Source organism: Hippocampus zosterae, chromosome 5, assembly GCF_025434085.1.
Source record: "Hippocampus zosterae strain Florida chromosome 5, ASM2543408v3, whole genome shotgun sequence".
Classification (NCBI taxonomy): Eukaryota; Metazoa; Chordata; class Actinopteri; order Syngnathiformes; family Syngnathidae; genus Hippocampus; species Hippocampus zosterae.
Window position 1 is genome coordinate 11,343,619 of NC_067455.1, and position 14,133 is coordinate 11,357,751.

Below are 14,133 nucleotides of genomic sequence, written 5' to 3' on the forward strand. Positions count from 1 at the left end.
ACCTCCAACCGTGACGTTCAGTACATGTGCTCATCAAGCATTAGCTTCTGAATACATCCTCGATCAATGACTCTGAGTTCATGAGCGGACGTTGCTTTTTCTTCAATACTTACAGCAAGAGAAATGTGAATGGTGTACATGATTCAACTGGATGAACTCTGTTCACACATTGGTTATAATGCGAGAGGTTTAGGGGTGGGACTGGAGGAAGACGGGGTGGGGCGGGCAGGGGGAGAGAGAATTGGGAAAAGTACCCAGTCAGACTTGGATCCCTCACGGCGGGATCCATCTTAGCTCATTTCTACCCTGACAGTGGCTGTCGGGGCCCATCGACGCGAGGGTTATGTTCACAAAGGGCTCCAGCAATGTGCCTGGCTTCAGTGGGAAGAGGGCAGATTTAGGGGGAACATGATATTTCTTTTCACGGTGTGAACTGGAGTGTGTCATTTCATTAACACACATATTGTGTTTTTATTGCTCTGGGCAGTGCTGTGTTCATTCCATTTAGCTTTTGACAAAAAAGTGGTTCCATGCACATCATGATTGAATGAGGAAGGCCACCAATGAAATGGAATATACAACAAGCAGCCACGACATTATGACAACATGTGTGTGTGTTTCGGACTAAATATTAGGAACAGCTCAAAGTAGGAGACCAATACTGTTGTACAAAGCTGCAAACTTCCATTTCTATTGTGCTTATTATTACGTGAGTCATGGGTGTGCTAAAGCCCAACTAAAACCCAGCTAATCAAACATGTAGACAAACAAACAACCACAATCACACCTGTGGTCTATTGAGAGTCTTCAATGATCTAAACATGAATATATTGTACAGGTTTTGAGTGAAAACCTTTTTTTTATGTCCACACTTGGTGAATAAATAAAACCTGTTCATGTTATTCTCCAAGTTATCAAACTGTAATATCCTGCTTGCCCTGCAGTTTGGCCAAGAGAATCCAAATGGAGCCACACAAGCAAAGACGGTATAAATTCAAATCTGCTGTATGCATTGATGTCATTCTGAGCCCAAGGTGCCGGCGCAGGCCTGTCGTTGCTGAGTTACTATGGCAACTAGGGCTCAAACGTCAGAAAAGCTGATAGCAAGGGTTCCAGGGTCATGCCTCAAACAATAAACAAATTGCATATTCTTCCCGTGCCTGCGTGGGTTTTCTCCGGTTACTCCCACATAAAAAAAAAACATGCACGGTAGGTTAATCTAAATTGACCCGAGTTGATCGTGAGTGTGAATGGTTGTTTGTCAATGTATGACCAGTTCGGTGTTTGAACTTGATAATACATATACAGTGAGACATTGCCCTCTAGTGGCTGCTTGTAAAAATATTCAAAACATTCAGGGAATGCGTGGCCTATCAAAAGCCCCGTTCTTTCTTATTGGCTAGGAAGGGGCTGTCAATCAAATGCCTCAGAGGCTTTTTCTGGCTGGTCTCCTCATTGTTGATTTCGAGGTTGGTGAGTGTTATCCCTCCGTCGTAATCGGCGGTCTGACAGTGTAAACAATACACACACACATCTCTCTCTCTCTCTCTAGAGAGAGATCTATTTATCTATATCTATATATAGATATAGATATATCTATATATACACACTGTACAGGAATTAGGAGAAGAAGAATTCGGACCACTCAGCTAGGATGTCACTCAGCGTGTCATACCCAGGTGACACCCATGGGTGGCGGAGCTGCTTCCGTACCAGTGGCCCACGAGGACGCGAACCAGACGGACTGGCGTGTGATTGGTTGACGGCCTGCGCGCTCCCGTCGGTCTCCTCCCTGGTTTTCTTGGCATGACCTTTTCCCTTGGCAACCACTTCCTTCCTCAGAGCATCCAACGGCCATCTTTAATCACAACTGGCCCACCGAAAAGTTCTTTTCTCACGTGTAAACACGGCGGAGCGGCTCGTTTGGCGGCACCGAGGACGAGGCGTGCGGGTTACTACTGTCCGGACACGACCCTCAGCCCCACCTCCCGAACCGAAGGACCGAAGCGGGGCTGTCGCCTTTATAGCACAATAACGTACGTGATGTTTTCCCACGCGGTGTGAATAAGCCGAACCGGTCCCACGCACACTTCTAGCCCGGTGGAATGATCTCTAAACTAAAATGCGCGTACGAGTAACGAATTCGTATGGTAGCGTTTTGTCTTCCGGGTAGAATCCAGCAGGTGGAGTTATGTAAACATACGTCACGGTTTCTTTTGTGAAGCATACAGCAAGTTACACACGCACACACAATCACAGGAGTGTTTAACATTTAGTGAGCCTAGACGCATATTATACTTAAAAGAAATCTCATGGCACTCCACTTATTGGAAATGTCCTAAGTATATACAGTACACTAATGTAAATAATGCAAACAATCTCATCTCAAAACAAAACAGTACAATGGAAAAGCTATTTTACCATATACAGGGTGTCCCCAAAGATTTGACATAATTTCACAGGCTAATATGTTTGGCAAATATTGTTGATTTCATATTTACTTTTTTCATTTTTGTTCTGTTTTTAGTTTGAGTGCGACTTTTGCTGTTCACTCCCAGAGAGAAGTCATTTTGCTTCTAGGGATATGCTGGCACAGTCACCCACGACAGTGCAGCGTGCCGCCTTCAATGCAAATGACCAACTTTACGTGTGCTGTGTCACACTTACAAAATCGGTCCCAGAATAAATTTATGATGGTCAACACCTGAACTGTTAAATATCAACGAGCTAGACTAACACATTTTGAGGATAATTGCTTTTAAAATCCAGACTGAACTACTGTGCATTGTGTCTGCGACTAACTAACATAGCTGCAATTCAAATTTCAATTGCAGGTGAGCAGGGTTGCAATGTCGCAGACGTAACGGTCAATAATGCCGTGTCATATCACATTAGTTTTCAAAGGAAAAATGAAGTTTGAACTCACTTTCTGTTACCGGTGTGTGTCTTGTTGCAGGAAGGATGAGGAAGAAACAGACGGCCAAGCAGAGGAAGACAGAGGATTCTTGTAACGTGCAGGAGTTTGTGGTTGAGAAGATCACTCGTCGTAGGATCTTCAATGGAAGAGTAGAGTACTTCCTAAAGTGGAAAGGCTTCACTGAGTGAGTACATTTTTTCCCCACCAAACAAATGATTTTAATCATATTACTGTGGGCTTACTTTTCATTCAGATGACTTTTACACAACAACAAAATTCTGTCAGTCCCACTAATGTGCAGTCCAAGATATGACTTTTATCTAAATATTGATTCACACTATTAAACAACTCGAGCAAGAGAAGACATGCAAAATTGTCACGGGAAGTTTTGAGCTAATTTTTGAAACTAAAACATTTTCAGTTTGACTTTTATCAAAATATTAATTCAGTCTGCTAAATGTTTGATCCTCTATGAAAAAAAGGAAAATGATGGCCCTAGATGAGATGGAGCCTATAATAACTGACTTTGGGTGACTGATTGCCAGTCTGTCGCAGAGCATATACAGACAAATTTACATGCGCACTGCTTGCCTATTTTGGCAATTTAGAGTCTTCAGTGAACCTAACATCCATGTTTTTGTCATGTGGGAGAAAGCCTGAGTACCTGGAAAACATGATAGAACATTATAACACCACACCAGAAGGTTGGGGCCCAGATTCAAACCCAGTACGTCATAATTGTTAGACAAGCAAGACAAATACGGGATTGTGACATGTGAAAGTAGGCACAGCGATGGATCAAATGCTCCACTGCTTTAAATGTACATGGTTGATGGACCGATGCAGGTATCAGTGGTTTCAGCATTTATCGATACAGAAGTTAGTTTCAAATAGAATATCGTACAGCCACACATTTCATCCTTTTTATAAGTAAAGCCCGGACTTTCCATTTTGACCGTGACAACTTCATCTTGCGGAGTTGCGGCCAACTTGACGTCCGCCAAACCAGTGAGAAAAAGCACCCAGGCCATTTCCCAGAAATGGAGTAGAAGAATACATTGTGACTGAGGTTATGACATCCTAGAGATTTTTTTAATACATTTTTTAATGCTAAATGCTTTTGATAGGTCCTAAAACGTGGGCATGCGTGGCTATATACTTGGTCACTCAAGCATAAAAATGGCATCTGTGTAATGACACTTGAATGAAGATTTCAATGCGGCACTCACATGCAATCGTTTGAGAAATGTGAGGTTAAGTGGGACAGAAAATGGATGTTTCTTATCCATGAGGGGTGTAATAAAAAAAAAACAATTAGAATTAAAAGGTGAGAGAGTATCCAGTCGAACTGAATCTTTCTACTTTAAAATGTATGGAGATGCATATCAAATCATCTTTTATTTCAGAGGAAATGCCACATTTACAGTACTGAGAAGTTCATTCAAATGTATGTAAATGACAACAAGAAACTAATTGCATCACACCCTCTCAAACTGAGCCGTACCATATCGAATCATAATTGCAGTGAATCAAACCAAATTTTTCGTCGTCAAAATAGAACCTTGAATCGTATCGCTCCCAATGTATCCAGATACATATCCAATTGTTTTTTCGGGGTAGATGCACAACTCTAATTTGCAAGTCTCCTAACTCACTAGCATCTCTGCAGTAAGCACACTCATCCCTCTCTTTTTTTGTTCTTCCCGGTTCCAGTGCAGACAACACGTGGGAGCCCGAGGACAACCTGGACTGCCCGGAGCTAATTGAGGAGTATCTGAGAAATAACCCCTTGAACGAGAATGAGAATGAGGAAGTGAAGCAGGAGTTCGTTCCGAAAGAAGAAATGACGGAGGGGACAGAAATAGTGAGTGTCTGGGAGTGGGAATGTTTCTGTTGGATGAAAAACAAAACAAAAAACCCCACCTAAATGTGACCCAGGTAGAATGATAGCAGACGCATTCTGGCTAAGAATTTGGAGGAATTGTACTGCGATTGTGTTTGTATGATTCTTGTTATGTGGTCACAACACTACTTGATTTAACAAAGTCATTGAAGTGGACGAAGTGCAACTGACAAATATTACAATGGAATATTTAAAGATTTACTAAATGTGAGTGGAGCCATTCAATGCAATTGAAAGAAAAATGCAGTGTTTTTCATTTGACCGCTATCTTGGGAAGAATGTGGTCCGCTGTTACTGCAAAGTAGTCAGCAGACATGACTCAGAGGCATACATCGCCTTTGTTAAAAATGAAGTTAGCCACTTTGTTCATCCCCCCGCCCACCACCCTACATGTTTGGAATTAATTCCTCTTTTATGAGAATGTCAAACCGCATTCAACCCTTTTTACCTTGTGTAGTCCCCACCACAGATACACACTCAGCCCTGCGGCGATGATCCAGATTCGCCCGCAGACTTGGCCGCTTACCCCGAGCTAGAATGCATCATCGGCTCCGCAGACAGACGGGGCGAGCTCATGTTTTTAGTCAAATGGTAACTTCACTTCTTCCTTTTTTAATTGTGCAGATTCACAATGAGCGAATGGTAAACTGGTGCAATTACTGTCAATGTGTGACCATGACAGTGAAATCAGGGAAGTGGTGCATTTAGTTGTGGTATGATTTTCCTCATTTGCTAATATTCATTCATTCATTCATTCATCTTCCGAGCCGCTTGATCCTCACTAGGGTCGCGGGGGGTGCTGGAGCCTATCCCAGCTGTCTTCGGGCAGTAGGCGGGGGACACCCTGAATCGGTTGCCAGCCAATCGCAGGGCACACAGAAACGAACAACCATTCGCACTCACACTCACACCTAGGGACAATTTGGAGTAAAAAAAGTACACAACAATGACTTTATTCAGAACAAGTTCAGCTCTTCTGGGATTTTGCGTTAATTCTCCTGATACCAAACAAGATTTTCAAAAGTGTTTGCCTAAGCATTCACATATATCAACTTCCACAGAAATAAGTTTTATTTACTGAAATTTACGCATTAAAATAAAAGCAAATGGCGTCACTTTGTTCCAGCCCCACAAACAAAACCAACAAAAATGTCTGCCATGTTTTTAAAGGTAAAAATAGCATTCTAGAGTATTGTAATTGATAAAAAGAGCAATTTCTTCATCCTCATCAGTCTCGTGCACATTTGAGTAAAAATAATCCTATTTCTTAAAATGACAAAGCAGCTTTTATTGTATTTTCACTGACCTCTTGCAATTACGGTACACCAATGACCTCGGAGTGTTCACGGACCCTCAATTGAGAAACTATGACTTGAAGGGTTACAACTACTGCACCTTTGATGCTAGTCCCATGAGCCCGTGTCCATTATGCGTGAGATAATCCAGTCACTTCAAAGTGTTTTTTTTCCCGCAGGAAGAACTCTGGCGACGTGGCCCTGCTGCCGGCTCACGAGGCAAGCACCAGGTGCCCTCAGGCAGTCATCGACTTCTACGAGCAGAAGCTAACGTGGCACTGCGGCGATGACGAGCAGTGACGCGCGCCAAAACAGGTCGAGGTGAACCTACGCTGTGAAGCTTTGAAGTTTCGTTTTACCTCTCCCGAGCGGCGTCGCTCAGCTGACCTCAAGCACATAACGGCGAGCGTGCACGCCATGTGGTAGACACTAAACGCTGCCTTTTTTCTGCAGCCAATTAAACTGTAGCCTCTTCTTGTGTTATCATGTAGCACACCCCATCACTGTGGACTGTATCTTTTTTTAAGGAGTGATTTCATATTTCTGCTCTTTATTTTTGTTTTCCAGTGTGTGTTGTAGCACATTTTAGCATGAGGCAGTGAACTGACACCCTTGCACAAAATCTTCAGTTAAGTGTGCCAGAAGGAATTATGTATTGCTCAAGAGCTAGAGGCAGTGTAAACCTAAGCCCTGTCATATGTGACATGAAATACATATCATGTAGTTTTGAGTGTTTAAAGCAAACGGTAGTTGAGTAGATATTTTTAACACCAGATACCACCTCAAAAATACGAAGCTCTTTAAGTACCACTATATCGGCCAACATTAAAATACAGTAGCATAGTAGGCCCGAGTGTTCCTCAAAAACAAAATTATTGTAACCCACTGCAACATTATGGCCAGTTTCTAAATGAACATGGTGCTTAAATAAAGGAGAGAAAATACTACTGGAATAATGAATCAATAAAAATGTATTCCACGCAAAGGTTCAATAAAAATTGCAGCTAAATGCTTGAAAACAAACAGGTGTAAAAGATTCAATTCCAGTATTTTGTGCGTAAAAATTAAATACAACCGAACTGTACTTAACAAATATACCGTACTGGATTAAAATAAAAAAGTTGAAGCCACTGAAACATTCACACTTTGAACAGTTAATTCAGTGATTCTATCATGTAACACTCATGGGAGGCTGTCTGCCACTTAAGGTACTCTTCCTCCAGTTTGCGAATACTTGATTCTTGACTAGCAGAGGCACCATTGATAACACCTCAAAACAATGATGTGACATCAGCTGTAGGAAGGTGTGGTCGTCTCCAAGTTGCAGCCATGTACTTCATACAACAAAAAACAAATAATCAGTATCTTAATTGTCTGCACAGAATATAGTCAGATTCCAGGTTTTCCTATTTAAATGTCATCTGTCATACATGTGCACCCCCCACCTCATCACTCCCCAAAAATGTTAAACAGAACAACAAAAAATTGACAATTTCGCCCTTGACTCGACACTTTTTTTGGTCATATTTTTGTTTATTTTATTGCAGTGTGTGTTTTGTTTTGTGTGAAGAGATATTTTGTCCATTGTGATGCTCATTTGCTAAGTAACTAAAGCTTTTAAATAAATGTAGCGAGGTCGAGGCTTTAGTGAATGAAACTACTCTTTGTGCAGTGAGGGGGGGGCGGTTGGTGCAAAGTTCTTGATTAAATGTACTTGATTGTTTTTCTAATTTCCCTGTCTTGCTGTGTCCTTGTAAAATGTATTTTGTGGCTGAAACTGTTGCCCAGCATATTTCCAATTAGCTGCTTCATGCCAAATATTCCCCCCCCCCCCCTTTTTTTTGTAAAGACATTGACTTTTGTTAATCCAAACAGGTGCTATTCACCACAGAGATAAGCAAAAAAGAAAATGGTCGCCATTCTGCCCTTAAAGTGTTGTGCACAATTTTTGCACACAGTCTCAAAAAAAAAAAAGTTCAATGTAGCACTTTAGATGAGCAGTGGGAAGTCATCGGTCAGTTTTTCCTCACGTGCAAGGGACGTATCCTGTTATGGCACGCTCGACTTAACCTTACACTTCCTCATAAAACACACCTACTTTACTACTGAGCGGTTTTTACTGTGTGTGAGTGTACTGTAGACACTGTAGGTCTGTCACCTGGCTGCAAATAAAAGAATCATTGTGTGACCTTTACTTGGGCCTTGTGTATTCTTTTTCCTCACGCGCTCACAACCACAACATTTTTTAAGTCATTCAGGCCAAATGTGAGCAAACATGTTCTTTCGGCGGTATATGGTATTGGAACCAAGGTTGTTCAGGGTTCTTATTGGAACTAAGACTAGACTACTACTTTAAACATTAACTCGCCTGGTTTACAGACAAGTGGCTCATTTGGAAACAGAAAACTTGGGGTTTGTTTTCATTTCATGGTCAAAAGCTTGGTTTCATTGTTTCAACCTTGGCCATAATTCCAAAAGGTATGTTTACCAAAACAACATCAAGTGAAGGTGAGGGGAATTATGAGCGCTCTGAAATTGTGCTAATCAGTATTAGTACATAGCATTCACGCTGACGCTAACAACAACAACAACGAAAAAATGTCAGGAAGAGCCGACTAAAACATCTGAGCTTTGGTGGTGGTTAATCAGAGGTCCTCTAAAGGGTGGAAGGTGTGTGCTGACTCACGTTTGAATGGGTTTGGTTAATTCTGAACACAGCCACATCCCAGTTTTAACAGAGTGTGCACAATTTTTATCTCTTACCTCAATTTATTTTGACTTAAGACTCTCAAAAATATATATTTTTTAATTGAGCTGTACCGGTTCTAGAGCACACTAATTTTATCTCAATCATTTACCGTAAATCACAAAATCGTATATCTGAGGCCGTTCTATTCTAATACAAGTACTAGTACATAATAGTACACAGTAATAGTTGTATATTGTATTTGACAATGCATATGATTGTTTGAGCCTTGTTTTGCTACAGTGGCACAGGGAGGAGGGGAAGGGGTTAAATGGGAGGTGCCAGTGTAAGTCTGATGACAAAACAGTATTTTGAAACCTTTGCCCTTTTTTTTTTCCAATAGCAGAGCCACGGAAAATAAAACCCTCCAGCTCACTGCTATGTGCAACACAATCACACATTCTTCTGAAACACAAACACATTGCAACATGTTGACCTGCATGAGAAAGAAGCGACTTTGCCGATGAACTCATCAGGTAGGTCTGACAATTAAATCTTGACCTTTAACTATGTCTACAAGACATTGGCCTTTTTGGACCTGAGCAAAACAAAAACAAAAAAAAAGCCCCAATTTCTCTGGATTTTCCTAACGTGTCATGCAACTTCCTCAAAGTGCTGATTCATTCAAAAAAAAAAAGCTTCCCTTTTCCTGCATGGCCAGTATTCCTGCTTCAGTCCTCCATGCAGCAGGTCATCAGCGTGTGGGTTCGAGACCCGCGCATCCAAAAGAATGATTTTTGGCACGCTTACATGGACTATGAAATTTGCTTACATGTAAGTAAAGAATATATCAAATTTTTAATCGCTTTGTATTTTCTGTCAGTTGACTTCTTCACGCCTTTTAGACAGATAGCGTGTTCTTCACCAAGAAGATGTCGCGAGTGCGAAGGAGGTTCAGCGAGTTTGTGTGGCTCCGACAAAGGCTGCAAGCAAACTCCATGCTGATGTGAGCGGAAATGATTCGACGCTGTCCGACAGCTTCCTATGTTATCTGCTCTCAGTCAAGGGGTCATTTAAAAAAATAATAATAAATTGTCCTTGGCAGGGCGCAAGTACCGCAGCTGCCCCCGAAGAACCCCTTCTTTAGCCTGAACAATGCACAGCAGATCTCTGAACGCATGGCAGGCCTCCAGAGGTTCTTGGAACAGTAAGAATCACCCGACTTTGGAATAAATGTTTTTAAAAAAACATAAATACCCTTATTTGTTAAATTTATTAGTGTTTCTCAAATCTTGTTTTTAGTAAGTCAAACTTTTTATTTGACCTAAACAAAAGTATTGCCCGTTAAACATGTTCATTAACGCAAAATAAAAATAAAATGTTCTATATTTACCACAGACTATTTCGACAAGTTCCACTTCTAATTTCTTGATTCCTTTTTCCTCTCTTCACTTCTTGTTCTTTTTCCTTCCTTTCTTTCTCATGACCGACTTGCTCCTCAAACTGGATTCCATCATCTAGGATCCTTCAAAGCCCTCAGCTGCTGTCCGACAGCTGCCTGCACCTTTTCCTGCAGTCGGAGCTCAGCATGGCCAAGATGGAGGCCTGCGCCGAAGGACGGACCCGCTACTCGGTGGCCCAGGCGGTGCAGTGCTGCGGCATCAGGAGGTTTCTATCCCAAGAGGCCTTGCAGAAGGACTCAAACATTTCCGGTGACTCTGATTCAGACAGGTATCACATTACATTGTGCACCCTCCTGAAGTTCAATGTCAACTTTGTGGCTCAACTTTAACTCGGATTTCGGGTGTTCAGACTTGCACTAAAGAGAAAATGGAGCCTCTAAGTATTAAGGTCTAAAAGGGCCATTATGACTGTAAAAATGATCAATTGTGTGGTGTCCGACGGCGTTGTGTTTAAGAATGTTAACGACGCACAGCAGCATGTCTCGTTTTGGCTGCGTTTAATCGTCTCAATCACAAAGCCTTAATTATAGTGATGCAGCGCGCCCCTTTCCCATGGCCATCAAGAGAAAAAGGGGAGAGTCAAAGGCGTGAGTTCAACTTAAATGAGGCAGTGCCACATGAATAGTTGAAGTAGGGGAACACATACAAATGTTTTTGTTCCACCCTTTGATAATGGAGGACATACTGTCAGGTGTTGATCATTTCGCTGATTTTGTGTAGTTATAATACAATACAGTAATTTTTTTTACATAATCACTTCATGCTAGAATATTATATATATACATACATAGAGAGAGAGAGGAGCTGAACTTTTCATGGGCCGGATTGTCATTATGGTTACCCTTTGGGGCCCTGTTCCAAGGGTGAAACCACATGAAGGATGAATGTCTTAGAGAGTGTAACGGTAACCCTAAAAAAAAATAACAGCAGAAAAAAAAAATCACAGTTCCTTGGTTTTAGATTTCTAGTTTGGTTCCTTAAGGGAAGATAAACTGCTCATCTATTGTGCAAACAGGAACATATTCTGATGATGAAACATGAAAAGCTTACATCTTCTTTTTAAGACACGTTACGGTATTGCTTCCCCCACCCCAACCATCATTTTTTCCCCACGCTGCCTCAATATTCAAATTGACAAGTTTGACTTTCTACCAAACAGCATATAATTAGCCCTGACATCTGCTGGCCGGAATATCACTGTGTTTGTGTACAGCAGGAGCGGGCAACGCCGGTCCTCGAGGGCCACTATCGTGCACGTTTTAGATGTTTGATATATCCACATTTAATATCTAAATCTGTTTCAAAATCAGTTTTTGGCCACAAACAAACCAATAAACAGCAATTAAAAGAATAGGTCCATCATCAACAACACAATATGAAATGTAGTCTCCCTTGTTTGTGTTTTTAGCTCCGAGTGCAGAGGTTCAGAGAGCCAGTTTAAAGAAGATTTGGCGTTGAAGCAAACCTCTCCTGATCATTTGGGAACCGAGCAGGAACAAAGGGTCTGCTCGTCCCTAGATTCTGCGTGACATCATCATCGTCACTCATAGTAACACTGGGAGTCAAAGAACAAAGTGAACCGTTATCATATGCAATTTCTTAAAACCGTTTCTTTTGATGATGCCGATATTCATGGTCAGAGCATGTCAAGTATAAAAGGTAATCATTCTCAACTGTTACTGTGCTCATGTAAAATTATGCTGGCAGAAAAAAAGTGCCAGAAGGTGGCAGTGTGGTAACACCCATCTGTAGAACGCACATACACATCCTGTGAATGTGCAGCACGTTGTCTATGTTTACTTCACAAACAAATGTATCACATATCACGGTAATTTCAGTGGACTGACTTCCTGATATGTCAACACGCATCTCACAGTGACTGCTTTTATTAATAAGCTGTGACATGCTTCTCAAGTGACCGGAGCGGAGTTTTAAGACAGGTGTGGTCTGGCCCCTGCCTTCGAGGTCCTTTGGGAAGGCAGGTGCGCCCTCCTCCCTGTAGGATAACTTGCCAGCTTCACTGTTTTTATTTGCATTTGCATAAGCCCCCGCGGCCCATGCCGACACTCTCTGCGTATGCTGCTCCTACATTTGGAGCGACTGTATGCAGGCGCTCCCACAGAGAGCAGCGGTGTGCTCATGCAGAGGTAATGAACACTAAACAGGTTCAGGCTGGCGTGACATGCAGTATCTGCACAGCTAATTAGATCAGCTCTGTGCTCATTATAGATTCCGAGCAGACACAAAGAACGTGGTAAGAAATTGAAAGGAGGGGGATAGGGGATTGTCATCACCTTAGAACATGGCGGACAGGAGAGGAGCCCTCAAACTTAAATTGGCCCAAGGATGTGTGAAGATATGTGGCAGGAAAGTCTGCTCATGCGCATCCGCTTATGATAATGTTTCCTGTGCGAGGGGAAAGTATTACAATGGAGATTTGAAATATATATTCTGCGCACACATTTGCAGGTAATGAATGAACAGACTTCTTTTTGTTGTATTTTTTTGTCCCCATGCCTTGGAGTGAATTACCCTATTTTTATTGCAAATGTAGGTGAGGATTATTTATCCAAACCGTGTTGTTGTCATTTAATATGTACATAGGATTGATCTATTTCATCAAATAAAATGATCATTTGAGTCACTCTACAATGAAAATGCTTTGTGAGTTAGCTTGATATAGATCAGTGATTGTCAATGATTTGTCATTGATCTTTTTCCCCTCCCATTAGGACACAGCCTGCCCATTCTAGCAGGGGCATGACAGGGGGACTATGAAAATGAGCCTTGTGACTGTTATAGTAGTACCCATTTGCATAACTACGGAGATGTTCATTCGTGAACCAGTCGCCATGTCGCCAGAGTTCTTCCTGCAGGATATAAAACACTTTGAAGTCACTGGATTATCTCACGCATAATGGGCACGGGAACTAGCATCAAAGGTGCAGTAGTTGTAAATAATCAAATAAAATTCTCAAAGGGTGGTTCTAGTACCACCTGTGATACTCGGGTTCACTCAAGTGATACTTGAAAGAATCATTTCCCGGGTATAGTGTAAGACAGTTCAGCTTTCTGTAAAAAAAATCCCATATTTAGGTGAAGTGCGAAAGTTCAAACTGCGTATAATGTTCAAGTCATATTGTTTTCATGAATACTGAAACTTACTACGCTACTGCATAGTAACTCGCCCATTGTAGTGGTACTTTTAGTATCTTTTTTGGGGGGTGGGGTTGTACCTGGAACATAATTTATTTGACATAATATGTTGTTATAAACAACTCCACATAATGTTGGATTGCAGAGTATAAGCCATGTGTGTCCACTTCTCGTTTCTGTTGCATTTAGCATTCCCCCCCAAACATTAACAAATAATTTATCTTGTTTTGGATATAAACTGCACAATTGGCAATTGTACATGCTTTTACAATATCCCATCCAACCGTATAATTTCTACACCATTTCTGCTGTTCCAGATCAACAGGTGAGCTGTAGCCTGTCGCCGGTCAGTCACAAGGCACAAAGACAGACATGCGATCAGTCTCACATTCACACCGTCACTGTGTTAACTGAAGCCACTCTTCCTGCAAGAGTCAGGCGAATGTACCACTGCACCATTCGTAACTTTCCTATTCGAAAATTCATACTGTGCAGACATAACCCAAGGACACAGTATAACATCAAACCAAATACAATTGAAAGATAAGTATAATTGTAATGTGCTACACCGGTGAATTTTGAATCTGGTTTACAAAGTAGTACATTCTGTATTTATTTTACTCCCGAGTACCTTACAAATATCACTGATTTATTTTTCTGCCAGCCTACGTAAAACATTAGAAAGAAGAGACTACAGAAACCATGACCTGAGG

At 41.5% G+C, this 14,133-nt stretch overlaps 3 protein-coding genes across 6 annotated transcripts in view; 2 read left to right on the forward strand and 1 right to left on the reverse strand.

The window, feature by feature from the left end:
* The first annotated feature begins 1,754 nt into the window (after nt 1-1,754).
* Nucleotides 1,755-8,309, forward strand: cbx3b (chromobox homolog 3b). The gene is made up of 5 exons (XM_052066728.1): nt 1,755-2,036; nt 2,957-3,101; nt 4,631-4,781; nt 5,278-5,411; nt 6,295-8,309. The coding sequence occupies exons 2-5, from the start codon at nt 2,962-2,964 to the stop codon at nt 6,413-6,415; spliced, it is 546 nt and encodes a 181-aa protein (XP_051922688.1). The 5' UTR covers nt 1,755-2,036; nt 2,957-2,961; the 3' UTR covers nt 6,416-8,309.
* Nucleotides 2,939-14,133, reverse strand: part of skap2 (src kinase associated phosphoprotein 2) — a 31,594-nt gene continuing 20,399 nt past the window's right edge. The window contains exon 13 of one of the 2 annotated variants that reach the window (XR_007962561.1): nt 2,939-3,078. The gene's annotated coding sequence lies outside the window, so the exon portion shown is untranslated. The remainder of the gene's footprint in view (nt 3,079-14,133) is intronic. The other variant, XM_052066723.1, reaches the window with a different exon arrangement.
* snx10b (sorting nexin 10b) lies at nt 9,173-12,922 on the forward strand. Of its 3 annotated transcripts, none has more exons than XM_052066726.1 (5): nt 9,173-9,337; nt 9,707-9,807; nt 9,907-10,008; nt 10,323-10,532; nt 11,673-12,922. In XM_052066726.1, exons 2-5 carry the CDS (start codon nt 9,734-9,736, stop codon nt 11,791-11,793), a joined length of 507 nt encoding a protein of 168 aa, XP_051922686.1. In that variant the 5' UTR covers nt 9,173-9,337; nt 9,707-9,733; the 3' UTR covers nt 11,794-12,922. The 3 variants fall into 3 exon arrangements, with proteins under 3 accessions (XP_051922686.1, XP_051922684.1, XP_051922687.1); XM_052066724.1 differs by lacking the exon at nt 9,173-9,337 and adding an exon at nt 9,349-9,635; XM_052066727.1 differs by lacking the exon at nt 9,173-9,337 and adding an exon at nt 9,498-9,635 and having other exon boundaries at nt 9,711-9,807.